A 17,990-nucleotide genomic window follows, 5' to 3' on the forward strand; every position below is an offset into this window, starting at 1 on the left:
GGCCGGGAGGTCCTGGAAGGTCATAAAAGGGGACGGGAGGAGAGAGGATGGTCCTTAAAGTCAGGGGTTGGAACGGTCCTGGAGGGTCATACAGCCATGGATTGGGTTGGGTTGGAAGGGTCCTTAAAGATCACAGAAGGGGTTGAAAGGGTCCTTAAAAGTCAAAGAACCATCAATTGAGTGAATGCGGGGGGGGGTTGGAAGGGACCTTGAAGACCACAGAAGCATTAAATGTGTTGGAAAGGTCCTTGCAGGTCACAAAAATGAGGAAAGTTGGAAAAATATTTCAAGATAGAATAGATTGAAAAGGTCCTTGAAGATCACAGAAGCACGGATGGGGTACGAAGGGTCCTTAAAGCTGCAGCTCTGACTTTTTTTTGCCCTTTTTTGCACCACATCACTCCTTCCCACCCCCAGACCACACAACGCTGCTCCAAACATCACTTATTTATTGTCCCCCCCCCAGCTCCACCCCATCCTCCTCCGCACCATCGGGGGCAGAAAAACCCTCAAAAAATGGAAAAAATCCCTAAAAAGTGGCCCCGGCCCCGGGGTGGGGGTCAGGCGGAGCAGCGCCCGTTGTCCCCCCGCCGTCAGCCGGACGTCAGCGTCGAAACGGAGCAGCGGCTCTGCGGGTCGAGAGGCGCCATTTTGCTGCAAGATGGCGGCCGTCACCTTCTGCTCCAAGTCCAGGTCCTCAGGGGAACCGCTGGGGTCCCCATCTTGGAGCTCGTTGGGGTCCTCATCCCCACAGAACACATCAGTGTCCCCACTTTGGAGCTCACTCCTGCCCTCAGCCCCATGGAGCCCATTGGTGTCCCCATCCCCACCTTGGAGCCCACTGCTGTCCCCATCCCCATGTTGGGTCCCACTGATGTCCCCATGGAGCTCACTGGTGCCACCGACCCCAAGTTGGAGCCCACTGCTGTCCCCATGGCCCGTACCGGTGTCCCCATTGAACCCACTGGTGTCCCCATCCTCATGTTGGGGCCCACTGGTGTCCCCATAGATCCTACTGGTGCTCCCATGGAACCCATTGTTGCCCCCATTCCCACCTTGGGACTCACTGTTGTCCCCACGGCCCCTACTGGTGTCCCCATGGCACTCACTGGTGCCACCAACCCCAAGGAGCCCATTGGTGCCCCCATCCCCATGTTGGGGCCCACTGGTGTCCCTATGGATCCTACTGGTGTCCCCATGGACCCCACTGGTGCCATCCTGGTGCCGCAGTTGACGGCGGAGGCGCCGGCGCCCGGTCCACACGCGGTGCCACACGGTGCAGCTCCAACGTGCTGCTTCCTCCTCCTCCTCCTCCTCCTCCTCCTCCCCCTCCTTCTCCTCCTCCTGGGGGTCGTTCACCCGCTGCCGTTTGGTGGCGGGGGCTGCGGTGCCGTTCGTCCCTTTGGGTTGGGGCCGTTTGGAACCCACTGGTGGGGGCAGCTCTGGGATGTTGGGATCCATTCCTGAAACTTCCATCAGTTTGGGGTCCTCCTCCATGGGTTTGGGGTCCATTCCAGGAGTTCCCATGACTTCAGGGTCTTGCAATTTGGGGTCCTCCAGGAGTTCAGGGCCCCCCAAAAGTTCGGGGTTCACTGCAGGAGCTTCCAAACCTTTGGGATCTTCCAAGAGTTCAGGGTTTATTCCAGGAGTGCCCAGGACTCTGAGGTCTTGCAATTTGGGCTCTTCCAAGACTTTGGGATCCATTCCAGAAACTTCCAAAATTTTGGGGTCTGCTGTAGGAGATCCTTTGCAGTCCTCCAAGACTTTCGGCTCCATTCCAGGAGCTCCCATGACTTTGGGGTCTTGCAATTTGGAATCATCCAAGTCTTTGGGCTCCTCCAAGACTTTGGGGTTTGTTCCAGGAGCTCCCAAACCTTTGGGGTCCTCCCAGACTTTGGGGTCCATACCAGGAGCTCCCAAGACTTTGGGGTCTTGCAATTTGTGATCCTCCAACAGTTCAGAGTCCTCCAAGAGATCAGAGCCCACTCCAGGAACTCCCAAAAGCTTGAGGTCAACCGTAGGATCTCCTTTGGGGTCCTCCAAGCATTCAGAGTCCTCCAAGAGCCCACGGTCCACCCCACTCTCCCCCACCCCCCTCTCCTTCGGCCCCATAGCGCAGCGCAGGACGTCCCTCAGCACGAAGAGGACGGCAGCACGGACCTCCTTCAACCCACCACCACCACCAGCAGCAGCATCCAACGGGATGGGGATGAGGAAAGCTGAGCCAGCCCCGGCTCCAGGTTCCACGGCGCCGGGTTGGAAGAGACGCAGCAAACCCCAGGAGCGACCCTTGGTGGATTTGTGGCTGTACTGAAGGCTGCGGCAATATTTGGCAGCCGCGCGACAGCTTTGGCCCCAACGCAGAGCTGCTTTGGGGCTGACGTTGGAGGCGACGTTGTGGCTGAGTTCGAAGGGATCCGGGAGGGTGAGGGGGGTCCGTTTGAGGAGGGGGTCAGCGGCTGAGAGGGGCAGCGGGCGGCCGTGGCGAAGGGAGGGGAAGTGCGTCGTGAAGGGGAAGGAGCCAAAGAGGTGGAAGAATTCGGGCAGGAGGGAACCTGGAGGAGAGGGAGAGAGTGAGGGGGGGAGGGGGAGAGGAACAGAGGAGGGAGGGAGGGAGAAGCAAGAGAGAGAAAAGGAAAATTAAGGGAGAGACAGGAGAGAGGGAGAAAGATGGAGAAGAGGGAGGAGCAAGAGGGAGAAGGATGGAGGAGAGAGGAAGAAGCAAAAGAGAGAGGGAGGGAGGAGTGAAGGAGAAAGAGGAGAGACATGGAGAGCAAGAGAGAGAGATGGAGAAGGAGAAAGCATGAGGAAGAGGGATGGAGGAGGAGAAAGAGGAGCAAGAGGGAGAAGGACAGCAGAAAAGAGAGAGGAAAAGGAGAGAGGGAGGAAGAAGAGAGGGAGGAGGAGTAGAAGAGAGGAGAGGGATGGAGAAGTGAAAGGAGGAGTAAGGGGGAGAGGAAGGGAGGAGTGAGGGAGAGGAAGGGAGATGGAGAAGGAGAGGGGGAGGGAGGAGAGAAGGAGAGAGGAGAGGAAGAGTGTGAGAAGGAAGGAGAAGTGAGAGAGGGGAGAAGAATGAAGTGGAGAGAGAGGGAGGGAGGGGAGGAGGAGGGAGGGGAGGAGGAGGGAGGGGAGGAGGAGGGAGGGATGGAGGCACTCACCAGCACTGCGGCCGTTGGAGCTGCGCTGCAGCAACGCTGCATCGCAGGGAAAGCTGCAGTCCCAGCCTGACTCCACAACGAGGCAGTCCGGCCCTGAGAGAGCAGGGAGAGCATTATGGGATGGAGGGAGGAGGATTATGGGATGGAGGGAGGAAAGGAGGGAGAAGTAGAATGAGACAAAAGCAGGAAGGAAGAGAGAGGGAGGATAGAAGGGAGGAGGATCCCACCACGAAGGGAGGGACGGTGCTGTGGGATGGAGGAAACGAGGGAGAGGTAAGGGATGAAACAGGGGGATGGTGAAGTATTATGGGATGGGAAAAGGGAGAGAGAGATGAAGGGATACAGAAGTATTGTGGGATGCAGAAATGGAGGCACAGAGGAGTACAATAAGGAGGGACGGAAGAACAGGAGAAGCATCACGGGGGGCACAGAGGGACTGAGAAATGGATGGAGAAACAAAAAGAAGTTCGTGGGATGGACAGAGAAACGGACAGAGCGACACGAGGAGCATTATGGGATGGGCAGAGCAGCGTTACCTGCCAACTCACGCAGCTCCTCCACTGTGGGCAGCACGGGGGGGCTGCAAGTCTGCAGGAAGAACAGCACCAGCAGCGTCAGCGCGTAGTTGGTGAGGAGGGGTCCCCCCCCGGCGGGGTTTCCTATAGGAGGACAGGGGATGCAGCATCAAGACAGCCCCTAAGACCCCTCCCAACATCCCACAGCCCCACTCGCAGAATCACAGAACAACAGAACGGCCAGGGCTGGAAGGGACCTCGAGGATGATGGATCTCCAACCCCCCACCACACGCAGGGCCACCAACCTCCACATTTCACACCAGCCCAGGCTGCCCAGGGCCCCACCAACCTGGCCTTGAACACCTCCAGGGCTGGACGGGGCAACCACAGCCTCTGGGCAGCTGTTCCAGCACCTCACCACTCTCACAGCAAACAACTTCCCCCTGACATCCAACCCCAGTCTGCCCTCCCTCAACTTCAAACCATTTTCCCTTGTCCTGCTGTTATCTCCCCTTTCCAAGAGTTGATTCCCCTCCTGTTTGTAGGCTCTGAAAGGCTGCAATGATTCACCCCACAGCCTTCTTTTTTCCAGGCTGAACAAGCCCAGCTCCCCCAGCCTGTCTTTATAGGGGAGCTGCTGCAGCCCCTGATCACCTTAGTGCCCCCCCCTGGACCCCCTCCAACAGCTCCCTGTCTGTCTTGTACTGGGACCCCCAGCCCTGGACGCAGTGCTGCAGCTGTGGCCTCACAAGAGCAGAGCAGAGAGGGACAATCACCTCCCTGTCCCTGCTGGCCACCCCTCTGCTGATGCAGCCCAGGCTCCCATTTACTTTCCCAGCTGTAATCACACACTGCAGCCCCACGCTCAGCTTTTCACCCCCCAGAACCCCCCCAGGTCCTTCTCTGCAGGGCTGCTCTCAAGGTCTGCTCCTTCCAGTCCATATCGATGCCTGGCATTCCTCCATCCCTTGCTCCATACCTGCCAGCCCCTGCTGCTTTGCCCACAGCCTCACAGCATACACCAGTGGCCTCACTCGTGGATCTGCCTCAGCACAGAGCCGCAGGAACCGCGTGTTGTGCAGCGCCAGCCTGTAAGGAGCACAGCTCAGGGTCAGAAAGACCACGGGACCCCTCCCCAAATCAGAAGAGGGGAAAAAAAAAAAAACCAACAGAATGCATGTGAGAATCCTTCTTTGTTTTTTAGCTCAAAGGTTTTTTGGCCTGTGACTAAACAGCTCCAGCTTGGTATGGGAAAACTGGGGAATAAACCATCGCGTGCTGTGAAAAACAGGAAGCAGCTGGGCATCCCTGCTCCCTCTGATCTGCTGGCAAGGCCTGGATGATGGGAACAAAGGGGTTTCTGCTAAGACCCCAGAGCCAGGAGCTGCCACTGCAAGGAGGGCTGACCCGAGCACTTTGGACTTATAAATAAGTTGGGGCTACCATGGAAAGTTGCCATGGTCACCACTGTCACCAGAGCAGCAACGCCTGCTGACCCAGCACTACTGAAGATCAATGACAGAACTACGAACCACGCTGGATCCATGCTGGTTCCCATCTCCCTTTTGCTTCCTATAAACACTCCTTGCTTTTCCTTTCCTACCGCCCTCCTTCCTTCCCCACCACTCTAATTCACAACACTGCCCACCCTCCCCTTCCCCATCTCCCTGACTCAGACCTCTAATAAACCCCTCGGGCCAACATTCGAACCGTTGTTTCTTCATCTGACGCTGGATATACGGATACCAAACAACCTCCCCTCCTAAAAATTGCATCCAACAGCCCCCAAAAAGCTAAGAGCACCTGTTGTCGATGGAGATGTCGCCCAGCAGGCCGGATTGCTTGTGGCAGAACTTGACGACGGGACGACGGGCGGCGGGGACGGGACGGACGCGGGTGACGCCGGGGACGCAGCGACGGAGGACGGTGGCCACCAAATCCAGGAGCTCCTCGGGGGAGGCAGAGCTCAGATCGATGTCGCTGAGGATGGAATCTTCATCGGATCCGTCGCCCCGCCCCAGAGATTTGGTGGCTTCCAGATCCAGGAGGAGATCCAGGTCGCAGCAGTGCGAATCGAAACCGTTGACGGAGGAACCGAAAGGAAGCACGGCGCAGCCTGGAGGAAGGAAATGGGGGAGGTGGGGGTAAATGAGGGCTGAGTTGGGGGCACAGGGGGTTTAACGTGGGGGAGGGGGGCACGACTGACCGGGGAAGAACTCAGAAAACACCTCCTGGAAGAGTGTGAGCAGGAGGTGCCGCAGGCGGCGCTCGGCTTCGCTCAGCTCCTGCAGGGCCACCAGCTGCGTCAGCTGCGCATCCACCTGCGGGTGGGGAGGGGGATTTGGGGGGGGGTTGGCACGTCCCTTTTGAGACCCCTCCTCCATTTCCAGGGTCCTTCGTGCTTCCCAGAGTCTCCTGAGCTCACGCAGACCCTCTCGTGCCCCGCAGTGAAAGCCCCAAGTTTCCCCAGTGAAGCCCACAAACTACCAGCACCCCCCCAAAAATGTTCCAGAACCCCATGACCCCCCCCTCAGGGATCCCCTGGGAACCTCATAGCCCCAACCCACACCGAGTTGCCCCCAAACCTCCCCAAATCACCCCCCAGGAACCATCCCATAACCCCAAACCACCTCATGGACCCCCAGGGACTCCTCCAAATAGCTCCAAATGAAACCAAGGTGCCCCCGGCCCCCCTCAGGACCCCCCCAGTAGCTCCAAACGGCTCTGAGGTGCCTCCCAACTGCCTCAGGACTCCCCCAATAACTCCAAAGGGCCCTAAGAAGTGCCCCAGTCTTTCCAGGAACCCTCAGGACCCCTTCCAGTAGCCCCAAATGACCCTAAGGAGCCCCCAAGCCTCCCCATGGACCCCCAGGACCTCACTCAGTAGCCCCAAATGACCCTAAGGAGGCCCCCCAGTCCTCCCAGGAACCCTTGGGACCCCTTCCAGTAGCTCCAAATGACCATAAAGAGCCCCCAGACCACCCCACAGACCCCCTGCAGTAGCCCCAAATGACCCTAAGGAGCCCACAAATCTCCCCAGTCCCCCCCCCAACAGTTCCAAGTGACCCTAAGGAGCCCCCCAGTCCTCCCAGGGACCCCCAGCACAGCTCAAACGACCCTAAGGAGCCCTCAAACCACCCCATAGACCCCCCCCCAGCCCCCAACTCACATCAGCCGCACTGCGCAGCTCCCGCTCCATCTGCCCCGGCCCCATGGGGGTCTCCCCCCGGCCCCCCCGGCCTGAAGTTCCACCATTGAATTCCTTCTGCTCCCTTGGCCGCACCCGGAGGCGGCGCCCATGGAGGTGGTGGTGGGGCTGGGCCAAAGCACGCTCCCTTCCCTCTGCATCCCGGAGCTCCACGATGGCGTAGGCACCCTGAGGGGGGGATGGAGGGGGGGGGAGAAAGAGGTATAATGGGAGGGGAGGAAAAGGGGAGGGGGAAAAACGGTGAGGAATGGGGAAAAGGAGGAAAGGATTGGGGGAAAATGGGGGGGGAAAAGTTGGGGGAATGGGGGAGGGAAAAAGGAAACGTTGAGGGGAGTAGAGGAAAAGAAGAGGAATGATAAGGAGGATTAAAGGGGGGTAATTAAAGATGAAAAGGGAAATAATTGAGAGCAGATAATGCAGAGGGAATAATTAATGGGGAGGTGAAGGGTGGGGGAATAATTAAAGGGGGAGAAAAGAAGAGGATTAATTAAGTGGAATGTAAAGGAAGGGAAATAATTAAGAGGCAGAAAAGGGGAGCAATAATTAGGAGAGACCAAAAAGAGAGAGAGATAATTAACAGAGAAGAAAACGGAAAAGAAACGATTAAGAACAGAAAAAGAAGAAGTGACAACTAATAGAGGAAAAGCGATAGTAAGAACTAAGAGACAAAAAGAAGGACAAAAAATAGAGCAGGAAATATGAAAAAATAGAGGGGGAAAATGGGGAGGATTTGGGGAGAAACCGAGAAAAGGGGGGAGGAACCGGGGGGGAGGAACCGGGGCCGCCACCTTCTCCTTGTCCACCACCACCGCCTGCACCTCCCCGAAGGCCGCAAAATGCTCCTTCAGATCCTCGGCCGCCGTCCCGCGGGCGAAGCCGCTGACAAAAAGGCTCCGCTGCTGCTGGGAGCGCCGCTCGGCCCGGAGGCTCCGCCGCCGCCGGTGTTTTTTGCCGCGGAGGTGATCCTTCAAACTGGGCCCTGCGAGGCGGGGCGTCAGAACGGCGACGAACCGAGACGCCAAACCCCGACCCCCACCCCGGTTTAAGGCTCACGGTTGGCCGCAGTCACGTGGCACAGGCGGCAGCGGAACGCGCCCCGCGGCAGCGGCTCCACGTCCGGGTCCGCGTCCGGTGGAGGGGAGGGCTCCGGGTTCTCCGTGCTGCGCGCCGCCATGGCGGCTGCTCCCGGAGGCGACTTCCGCCGGATGTGCCCCCCGGCTTCCGCCGGATGTGGCTGTGACTACGGGAACAGCTTCCGCCAGAAGCCGGCGGTATCTCCACTCCCAACCGGAAGTGGTCCGTTGCTCCGTCTTTCCCCCGCATCCATCGCGCTCACGCCACTTTCTGCTCCTACACGGAACTTCGTGACCCCCTCCCCCCCCCCCCCCCCCCCCGACTTCTCCCACTGAGGACTTCCACCGGAAGTGATCTTTCCGAGCAGCTTTCCGTTGCGCTTACGCTTCGGCCCTGCGTTCGTTTTCTGCAGCCCTCTGCCGGAAACTCAAGCCCTTTCCGGAAGTTCCCCACCCCGCAGCAAACTTCCGTCGGAAGTTGTTATTCCAGCGTTTTATTTCTTTCCTACGCACTTTGGTCCGTCCCCTTTGTGCTCCCCTTGGAAACTCGAGCCCTGTTCTAAACACCCAACTTCCGCCGGAAGTGCCGCAAAGCACACACGCCCGCGTCCGTTCCTTTTCTACTACCCCCGGAAACTCGAGCTCGGTCCCAAAGCCCCCCAGCTCTACCCCCGCAGCCAACTTCCACCGGAAGTGGTCCTTTCCAGCACTTCCTCCCCCTTTATCCACACGCCCAGCCCGATCCCAAAGCCCCGCCGCCACTTGCAGTAACTTCCGCCGGAAGCGGTCGGTCACAGCACCTTCCCCCTACTCTCACATACACACACACACGTTCCGCTCCGTTCCCTTTCTGCTCCCCCCCGGCAACGTGAGCCCCGCGCGAAGCTTTTGCCCCAGTTCTCTCACCCCACTTTGCTCCTCCCGGTGCTGGGGGTGGGTTGGTGTGGGGGGGTCTCGGTGAAGAAAAGCCGTCGGTTTATTTCCTGTCGCTACAGAACCGGGACAGCCCGAGATACAAAACCAGGGGGCGTCGCTCCACGCGTAGAAAAGGGATCCGCGGAGGGAGGGGAGGTGGGGGGGGGGAGGGAGGGGAAGGGGCACCAAACGGGCCGGGACCGTCCCCACACGCCCCTCCCCCCCTCCCCCCTCCCCTAAAAACCCAAAGCGGTTTTTCTATGGAAATAAAAAAAATACAAAAGGGCGCAGCCCGGCGGTGGGGGGGGGGGATTAGGAGGGGGAAGGGGAGGGGAGGGGAGGGGGGGGGGTCAGTCCTCGAGGACGATGGGCTCTGAGGTGCTGGCGGGGTGGGAGGGTGCGGGGGGCGGCAGGGACCCCCCCGGCCGTAGGGGCAGCCCTGGCTTCACCTTGAGGGTCAGCGTGGGGCGGCGTGCGGCCCGGCGCAGCTCCAGGTGGGTCAGCGCCTTCCGTAGGGCCCTGAGGGGGGTGGGGGGGAAGGTAATTAATGGGGGGGGTTTAACATGGAATAGAGGGAAACCGGGGTGAAAGATGGGAGGTAAGGGGTGAATTTGGACTGATTGAGGCAAATGGGGGGGGAACGGGGGAGAAATAGGGAGAGAAATGGGGGCGGGGGGAAGGGGGGAAATGGGAGAGAAATGGGGAGGGAAAGGGGATTAATTGAGAAAAAATGAAAAAAAAGGAATAGGTTAAGGAGAAAATATGGAGAATGGTGTGGAAAAGGGAAGAAATTGAGGAGAAATTGAGAGAAATAAAGAGAAAATGAGAAAGGGGAGCATTGAGGGGGAATAGTAAGAAACAGGGGGGGTGGAGCTGGAGAATTTGAAGGGAAAAGGGGAGAACCGGGGAGAATTTGAGAGGAAAATGATGGAAAGATGGGAGAAAATGAGAGAAATAGGATGAAACTGAGGAAAAATCGGGGAGAAATAGGGAAAAATCAAGGGTAAAATGAGGAAAATTGAGAAATTGAGAGAAAGAGGAAGGAGAGAAAGAAAGTGAGGGAAAGGGACCAAAACTGAGTGAAAGCTGGGAGGGATGAAGAGTAATATGGGGAAATAGGGAGAAACATGAGGGAACCGTGGGGGAAATGGGGGATAAACAGAAATCGGGGGAGCAAACTGAGGGGAAACAAAGGAAAAACTGAAGGAAATAGGGATAAATTGAAAGGAACTGAAGAGAAATAGGGAGGAAATGAAGGGAAACGGGGGTGAGCCGAGGGCCACGCGGACCCCCCGCAGCCCCCAGCCCCACCTGGTGTCCTTGGTGGCCACGAAGACGACGGGGTTGGGGGCGTCGGCGGGGTTCAGTTTCTGCCGCTTGCTGGCGGGTGGAGGACCGGCGCGCAGCCCCGCCGGAAGGGGGCGCCCGTTGGCCGAGAATGAGACGCTCGACGCTCCCACCTGCGGGGACAGCCGTCAAGCCCCACCCACCGGAAGCGCAAGCTCCGCCAATCGGAAGCCCCCGGGATGCGTCAATCACCGCAAGTCCTCCCCACCCATAGGCCGCGCGTGCCCCTCCCCTTCTAGCCCCACCCCACTCCTTCCCATCCCCGCTCCCATTGGCCCGACCGCGCGTCCGTCAGCGCGGGGTCCGTACCCGTACCCGGGGGGGGCGGTGGCCCTCGGCCCCCCCCTCGTAGCCCCGTTTGCCCACGAGCCCCGCCAGCCCCCGGCTCTGGCTCAGCTGGTTCCGGTTGATGGGGGTCTTCGTGCCCCGCGGCGTCTTCGGCTTCAGGGGGGCCTGTGCCGCTGGGGGGGGGGGGGGGGAACGAGAAGGGGGAAATTATGGCGTTGTGCCCCATAGTGGGGGACAACAGACCCCCCCCTACCCCTCCCCCCCAGGTGCCCCCAAATGCCTCTGGGGACCACCCTATACCTCCAACCTCCCCATGGTGCCCCCAAATGCCTCTGGGGACCACCCTATACCTCCAACCCCCCCCATGGTGCCCCTAAATGGTTCTGGGGAGACCACCCTATGCCCCCCAATCCCCCCCCCCCCCCCCCCAGTACCCTCAGGCAGATCTGGAGATCACCCTATAGCCCCAAAGCCCCTCACAGCGCCCCCAAATGAGCCTGGGGGCCACGCTATGATCCCCCCCCACCCCCCAAGGTGTCCTTAAACCCCCCCCAAACCCCCCCCCCAACCCCTCACCCAGCTCCTTAACGATGGCAGCCAGCGGCAGCCGAGCCAGCGGGTGAATCTTCAGCGGCGCCTTGGCAGCCTTGGGCAGGCGGATGGAACCTGGGAGGGGGATCAAAACACAAAGTGAGGATGAAAGGAAGGGGAGAGGGAAGCCCCCCCCCCCCCCCTACCCAAAGCATTTACACTCTGCTTTGATGGCGTTGGCGTTGATGGGGGCGTAGGGGCGGCGGGCAGCGCGGCGCGGCTGCAGGACGTCCCGGCACAGCCGACGGGCCAGGCGGGTGAGTCGGGTGGTCTGCAGCAGGAAGGTCTGCCGGTTTTTAGCCAGCAGTTTGGCTCTGCTGGCGCTGGTGGTGTAAGGGGAGAGGCTCTGAGCTTCGGGGCGGGAGAGGTGACCTCGGGAGTGGGGCTCCTGGAGGGCAGAAATACCGAGAAAATTGAGGTTTGTGTTTAGAGAGGAAAATAAAGGAGTGATTTCGATGCTGAGCTTTGTGGGGAGGGGAGGGTGGGCTCACCGAGGCGCTGCGTGCTGCTCCCTCCAGCTGAGTGGGGGTCTTCAGCCCCCCGTATTTCTTCCAGTAGATCCAGCACGAGGCGCAGAGGCGGCACTGCATGTTGGGGGGGCCCCAGGCGTACCACTGGGCTGACTGTGTGGCTGTGGGGGGGGGAAGGGGGGAGAGATGGTGGGTGGGGGGGGTCCTCTAGGGAAGAGGGAGCTGGGGGGAAGCCCCTGTGGGTGGAGGGGGGCTGTAGGGACCGCCATCAAGAAAGAGAGTCACAGAGACCCCCCTGCATGGGGAAGAGGGGGCTGTAGAGACCTCAGCAAAATAGAGGGGGTCACAGAAAGGCCCCCCTTGGGTGGGAGGGGGCCCTCGGGAAGCCCCCCTGGGGATGAGAGGGTCATGGTGCCCTTCCTTGGGCAAGAAGGGGGCAGTGGGGAAGCCCCCCACCTTAGGCAATAAAGGGATGCAGCCCCCCGTCCCCCCCCCAGAAGATAGAGGGGGGCAATGGGGAAGACTGCTTGAGCTGGAGGAGGAGCTGCAAGGACCCCCCCCCAGCTCCACTGCCAACTTAACAAACCACCACCGAAATCTCACAGCCCCTCTGCTCCCCCCTCTCCCCCCCCACCCCAACCATTCTCACCCTGGTGACTCCCACCCCCACCCCCCACCCCAAAAAAAAAAAAAGAAACTGACTGTGGCAGCTCTCGCACGTCAGCCCCTTCTGGAAGCCGGCGCCGTTCATGCCGGGTTTGGAGCCCACCGAGATGATCTGGTTGGGGTTTGGCTTCGTGCTGTCAGAAATTGGGGGGGGTGGGGGGGGTCAAACAGGGCTGGGGGGGGGTCCCCATGCCCTGAGAAAGGGTTCTAGCCCCCCCAACACGACTTACTAGGTGGGGATGTACACTTGCTTCAGCTTGCTGTCTGCTTCCGCTGCCTTCAGCCTCTTCTGCAAAAAAAGGGGGGGGGATGAGCGCAAAGAGGGGGGGGGAAGGGAATAACATCTGTGGGAACCCCCCAGCCTCACAAAGAGCCCTCCCCCCCCTACCTGCTGGATGTAGCGGTCGGTGGTCTTCCACATGTAGTAGAACTGCACAATGCTGGCTAAAGACTTCCAGGGCAGCTGAAATGGGGGGGGGGGACAGAAACAAGATGAATGCTTTGTATTGGGAGGAGCTGGGAGGGGGGAATTATGCTTTATGTGCATCCCACCTCCCCCAGAACTCACAAAATGGGAACAGAAACGAGATGAAAGCTCAGCATTGGGAGGGGTTAGGGGAGGGGGGAGTTATGCTTTGTGTGTATCCCCATCCCCTCCTCTCCCCCCACCCAGAACTCACAAAATCCTGCCGGATGTCATTGAAATCCTTCCCATACTTCTCCAAGGCCTCCTCAAACAGCATGGCCTCGGAAGCCGACCACTCCTCCATCTCATCCCTGCACAGCACCGGCCCCCCCTGAGGCACCAAGGTGGACATGGCCTTGGCCAGATCGTAACCGTTCCGCTGCAGCGTGTCCATGGCATGGAACTGCGTGTAAGGAGGGGGAAATTAGCAGTGCCCCCACCCTGAGGGAGAATTAAGACCCTCCCCCCCCACTCTGTGCTGCTTCAGACTGGAAGGAGCAGACCTTGAGAGCAGCCCTGCAGAGAAGGACCTGGGGGGGTCCTGGGGGGTGAAAAGCTGAGCGTGGGGCTGCAGGGTGTGATTACAGCTGGGAAAGCAAATGGGAGCCTGGGCTCCATCAGCAGAGGGTTGGCCAGCAGGGACAGGGAGGTGATTGTCCCTCTCTGCTCTGCTCTTGTGAGGCCACAGCTGCAGCACTGCGTCCAGGGCTGGGGGTCCCAGTACAAGACAGACAGGGAGCTGCTGGAGGGGGTCCAGGGGAGGGCACTAAGGTGATCAGGGGCTGCAGCAGCTCCCCTATAAAGACAGGCTGGAGGAGCTGGGCTTGTTCAGCCTGGAAAAAAGAAGGCTGTGGGGTGAGCTCATTGCAGCCTTCAGTACCTAAAGGGAGCCTACAAACAGGAGGGGAATCAACTCTTGGAAAGGGGAGATAACAGCAGGACAAGGGAAAATGGTTTGAAGTTGAGGGAAGGCAGACTGGGGTTGGATGTCAGGGGGAAATTCTTTACTCAGAGAGTGGTGAGGTGCTGGAACAGCTGCCCAGAGAGGCTGTGGATGCCCCGTCCAGCCCTGGAGATATTCAAGGCCAGGTTGGTGGGACCCTGGGCAGCCTGGGCTGGTGTGAAATGTGGAGGTTGGTGGCCCTGCGTGTGGTGGGGGGTTGGAGATCCATCATCCTCGAGGTCCCTTCCAGCCCTGGCCGTTCTGTGACTCTTACCAAGGTGATGTCTCGGGATGCAGCAGCAGCACTCATGTGCAGGCTGGGCTGGCGGATGGAGCTGCTGCAATCCAACGCACGGGCAAAGGTCCCGACAGCTCTGGTGGGAGGGGGGAAGGAATATGTGGCATCACTGTGCCCCCCAACACCCAATGTCTGCCCCTCTGCCCCTCCCCCGGTGTCAGCTCACCTTGCCACCACCAAGAATTGGTCGATCTGTCTGTCTGTCAGGGGGTTGTCGGGGTCCCATACTTTCATCTCCATTTTTTGTTGGTTCCGGTTGTCTGATTCACCTTGGGTGGGGGGCGTGGGGGGATCCAATTAAACCCCCCCACAGCACATAGACCCCCACCCAAACACAGCTTCCCTCCTTCCCCACACCTTCTGCCAGCCGGTCTGGGATCTCCGCTTGGTATTTGCAGCCCACCCGGATCTCCCCCTGATCTGCCAAAAGCGTTTTCTGGACAGGGTCGAACACCAATGAGTAGAAGAAGCAGTCCTGGGGGAGTTGGAGGGGGGGGCAAAAAAAGGTGTTTAGTTGCTTTCCTGGGGGGCACAGAACCCCCCCATAAAAACTTGGGGGGCACAGCCCTCACCTCCTTCTCCAAGTACTGCCCCAGGATATCGGTCTCGTTGAGGAGCGTCACGCTGCACTTCCCCCTACAGTGTGTGTGTGGGGGGGGGGATTACAGTTTGCTCCTTCTCAGGGGTGAAGAGAAGTGGGGAGGGGCTCTAAGTATGCCCCCCCCCCGCCCCTTTGAAGCCCCTCCCACCTTATATGGGTGGCTGGCAGGGATTCAAACTGCCGGGAGAGGAAAAGCTCACGGTGCTTCAGCTGATGCCGCTGCTGCTCCGTCATGGTGGGCTGCTTGGATTCCTCCTCAAATTCGCCTGGGGGGGGGGCAAAATTTGAAGGGGGGGGAGGGGGGGGGGAGCAGGAGGGTGTTAAAGAGGCCCCCCCACTACGTCCCACAACTCCACCCCACCCTCAGGCAGCGAGGCATTGTTTGAGGAGCGCTCCCTCCCCCGGATTTTGGCAGCAGTGCAATCCCAGAAGGGAAGAAAGGGGGGGGGGGGGGGGGGGAGGAAAAGTGGGGAGAGGGGGAGGGGGGAGAAATCCAGTGCTGCTTAAACATTCCTCACTGGGGGGGGGGGGGGGGGGGGCCACAGTCTCTATCCATTTTGGGGGGGGGGGGGAACCTTCCCTCCATCCCCATAGCACTGTGCCCCCCCCCCACCCCCCCCCCACCCCTCCTCCCAGTGTCACTTGAGACCCCCACCCCACATCACACTGAGGGACAAGCTGCCCCCCCATCACCAAAACTAGAGGGGGGGGGGGAAGCAACCTTTGTGCCCTCCCCCCCAACCCCCACCAAACAAGAAACCAAAGTGTTGGGTTTGGAGGGGGGGGGGGGACACACACAAACACAACGATAAAATCTGCCCCAAAGGGTGGTGATGGGTGTGGGGGGGGACTACAGCTCCTTCCCTACCCAAATAGAACCGATCCCCCCCCCCCCCCCAAAAAAGAGAACACTCACGGGCGTTGCTGTCTGCCAAGCTGTTGAGGCTGCTGGAGATGTCCCGGCGGCGGAACAGGCAAACCACCTTGGCCTCCACGTTGCCATTGGCGGTCTGGGGAGGGGGGCAGGGGGGCACAAAAAATGGAAAGGAAGAATTTGGGGGGTGGGGAGGAGGTCAAAGATCCTCGTTCTGGGTTGGGGGGGGGAATTGGGGAGGGGCAGCCCCTCACCTTGTTGAGCTCCTCAATGCGGCGGACGAGGTAGGGGTTGCTGGAGGAGTTCTCAAAGTAGACGTAATCTATGGGGAAAGTGTTGCCTTGCAGACCACCCCCCAATTCCTCCCTGAAGCCCCCCCAGTTTCCCTGATCCCTTTATTTTCTTCCATGCAGCCCCACTTACCACGTAGAATCCCTTTTTTTTTCTCTCCACAGACCACAAACCCATTTATTTTCTTCACAAACCCCAATTTTCCCCCACAGACATCTCCTTTTCCCTTACAGAACTCCTTTCTTCCTCACAGACCCCGATCCCCCCCCCACAAAACTCATCTTTTCCTCTTCAGACCCCAATTTCCCCCCATAGAACCCCATTTCCCCCACATAACTCCCCCTTCCTCCCCCCCATTCCCCCTCCAGGACCCCATTACAATCCCTCACAGATTCCCCCCTTCCCCCACAGGTCCCCCCCCTTTTTCCCCTCACAGAACCCCAATTTCTCCATTACAGCTCCCATTTCCCACACAGAACTCCCCTCCCCCCCCCCCTCAAAACCTCCTTTTCCTCCTATTTTCCTCACAAAACCCCCTTTTCCCTCAGAGAACCCCCACTTCCTCCACAGAACCCCCTTTTCCCTCACAGAACCCCTTCTCCCCCATCTCCCCCACAGCCCCCCCACACCCTTCCCCCACAGAACCCCATTTCCCCCACTGACCCCCTCATTTCCCCTATTTTTCTCACAGAACCCCCATTTCTCCCACAGTTTCCCTCATAGAATCATCTTCTCTTCTCATTCCCCCCACCAGAACTCCCACTTCCCCCACAGCCACCCCATTCCCACTCCCAAACCCCTCTTCCCCTCTATCTCCCCAAAAGCCCCCCCACTTAACCCCATTTCCCCCACCAGAATTCCCTTTCTCCCCCCCTCCCCCCCACAGAACCCCGTTTCCCTCACAGAACCCCCCCATTTCCCCTATTTCTCTCACAGAACCCCCCTCCCCTCCCCAGAACCCCCTTTCTCCCCCACTTCCCCCCCCCAGAATCCCCACTTTCCCTCACAGAACCAACATTCCCCCCCAGAACCCCTTTTTCTCCCGCTTTCCCCCTCACAGACTCCCCCTTCCCCCTACCTCCCCCACAGCCCCCCCTCCCCCCACAGAACCCCCCCATTTCCCCTATTTCTCTCACAGAACCCCCCCTCCCCTCCCCACAGAACCCCCTTTCTCCCCCACTTTCCCTCACAGAACCATTTCCTCCCCCCAGAGTTCCCACTACCCCACAGAACCCCCCCTCACAGAACCCCTTTCTCTCCCACTTTCCCCTTCACAGCCCCCCTTCCCCCACAAAACCCCAATCTCCCCCACAGACCCCCCTATTCCCCCTATTTCTCTCTCAGAACCCCCCTTTTCACCCCCCCAAGCCCCTTTCTCCCCCCTTCCCCCCCAGAATCCTCATTTTCCCTCACAGAACCAACATTCTCCCCCAGAACCCCCACGTCCCCCCCAGAACCCCTTTCTCTCCCACTTCCCCCCCACAGCCCCCCCCATTCCCCCTATTTCTCTCACAGCACCCCCCCCAGATCCCCCTTTCTCCCCCACTTCCCCCCCCCAGAGCCCCCCTTCCCCTCACAGAGCCCCCACTTCTCCCTTAATTTCCCTCACAGAATCCCATTCTCCCCCCATTCCCCCCCACAACTCCCACTTCCCCCACAGCCCCCCGCTCCCTCTCACAGACCCCCCCCCATCACCCCCCCCCCCCCCACTTAACCCCATTTCCCCCACACAACCCCCCCGTTTCCCTCCCTTCCCCGCTCCCAGCCCTCCCCGGCCCCCACTCACCGCCGACCCGGTACATGTTGGCCGCCATGGCCGCTCTCTCGGCCGCGTTACCCCCGGGCCGGACTCCGGCCGCGCTTCATTGCCTCCCGTTCCCGCCGCCTCCGCACCGGCACGACCCGTTCGTGCGTCTCCGGAACGGCTTCGGAAACTTTCGGAACGGATTCGGAAACTTTCGGAAAGGCTTCGGAAACTTTCGGAAAGGCTTCGGGAGCTTTCGGAGCGATCTCGGAAATTTTCGGATGAACTCGGAATGCTCGCCCTGGGCTCGGGCTTTTTCGGAAGAACCTCGTTATGTTCCGGAAGATCCTCGGCAAGTTTCGTCACAACCTCGGGAACTTCCGGAAAGCAATTCGGGAGCTTCGAGGAGAGCTCGGGTCCTTCCGGACGGAACGACCGGAACTTCCGGCAACCGAGCGGTCATCTCCTTCCGGGTGACACCGGAAGCGGAAGCAGGAAGGAGGCGGGCCCCTGATAGAAGGTTTTATTGTCACAGTGCAGG

At 59.6% G+C, this 17,990-nt stretch overlaps 2 protein-coding genes across 2 annotated transcripts; both read right to left on the reverse strand.

Moving 5' to 3' along the window:
* Positions 1–432: 432 nt before the first annotated feature.
* TUT1 (terminal uridylyl transferase 1, U6 snRNA-specific) lies at positions 433–8,270 on the reverse strand. The gene is made up of 9 exons (XM_031607104.2): positions 7,936–8,270; positions 7,671–7,861; positions 6,844–7,050; positions 5,881–5,995; positions 5,478–5,790; positions 4,654–4,763; positions 3,695–3,817; positions 3,159–3,251; positions 433–2,555 (listed from the first exon to the last, which is right to left on the reverse strand). Exons 1-9 carry the CDS (start codon positions 8,054–8,056, stop codon positions 445–447), a joined length of 3,384 nt encoding a protein of 1,127 aa, XP_031462964.2. The 5' UTR covers positions 8,057–8,270; the 3' UTR covers positions 433–444.
* Positions 8,271–9,197: 927 nt separating this feature from the next.
* MTA2 (metastasis associated 1 family member 2) lies at positions 9,198–17,881 on the reverse strand. Its single transcript, XM_090129702.1, has 18 exons — positions 17,492–17,881; positions 15,669–15,736; positions 15,457–15,550; positions 14,689–14,806; positions 14,512–14,575; positions 14,297–14,414; positions 14,106–14,208; positions 13,916–14,015; positions 12,913–13,101; positions 12,621–12,695; positions 12,463–12,521; positions 12,269–12,366; positions 11,588–11,727; positions 11,256–11,484; positions 11,082–11,171; positions 10,527–10,678; positions 10,182–10,330; positions 9,198–9,389 (listed from the first exon to the last, which is right to left on the reverse strand). The coding sequence occupies exons 1-18, from the start codon at positions 17,517–17,519 to the stop codon at positions 9,221–9,223; spliced, it is 2,043 nt and encodes a 680-aa protein (XP_089985828.1). The 5' UTR covers positions 17,520–17,881; the 3' UTR covers positions 9,198–9,220.
* Positions 17,882–17,990: the final 109 nt, after the last annotated feature.

This window comes from Phasianus colchicus, chromosome 37 (genome assembly GCF_987193195.1).
Source record: "Phasianus colchicus chromosome 37, bPhaCol1.hap1.1, whole genome shotgun sequence".
Classification (NCBI taxonomy): Eukaryota; Metazoa; Chordata; class Aves; order Galliformes; family Phasianidae; genus Phasianus; species Phasianus colchicus.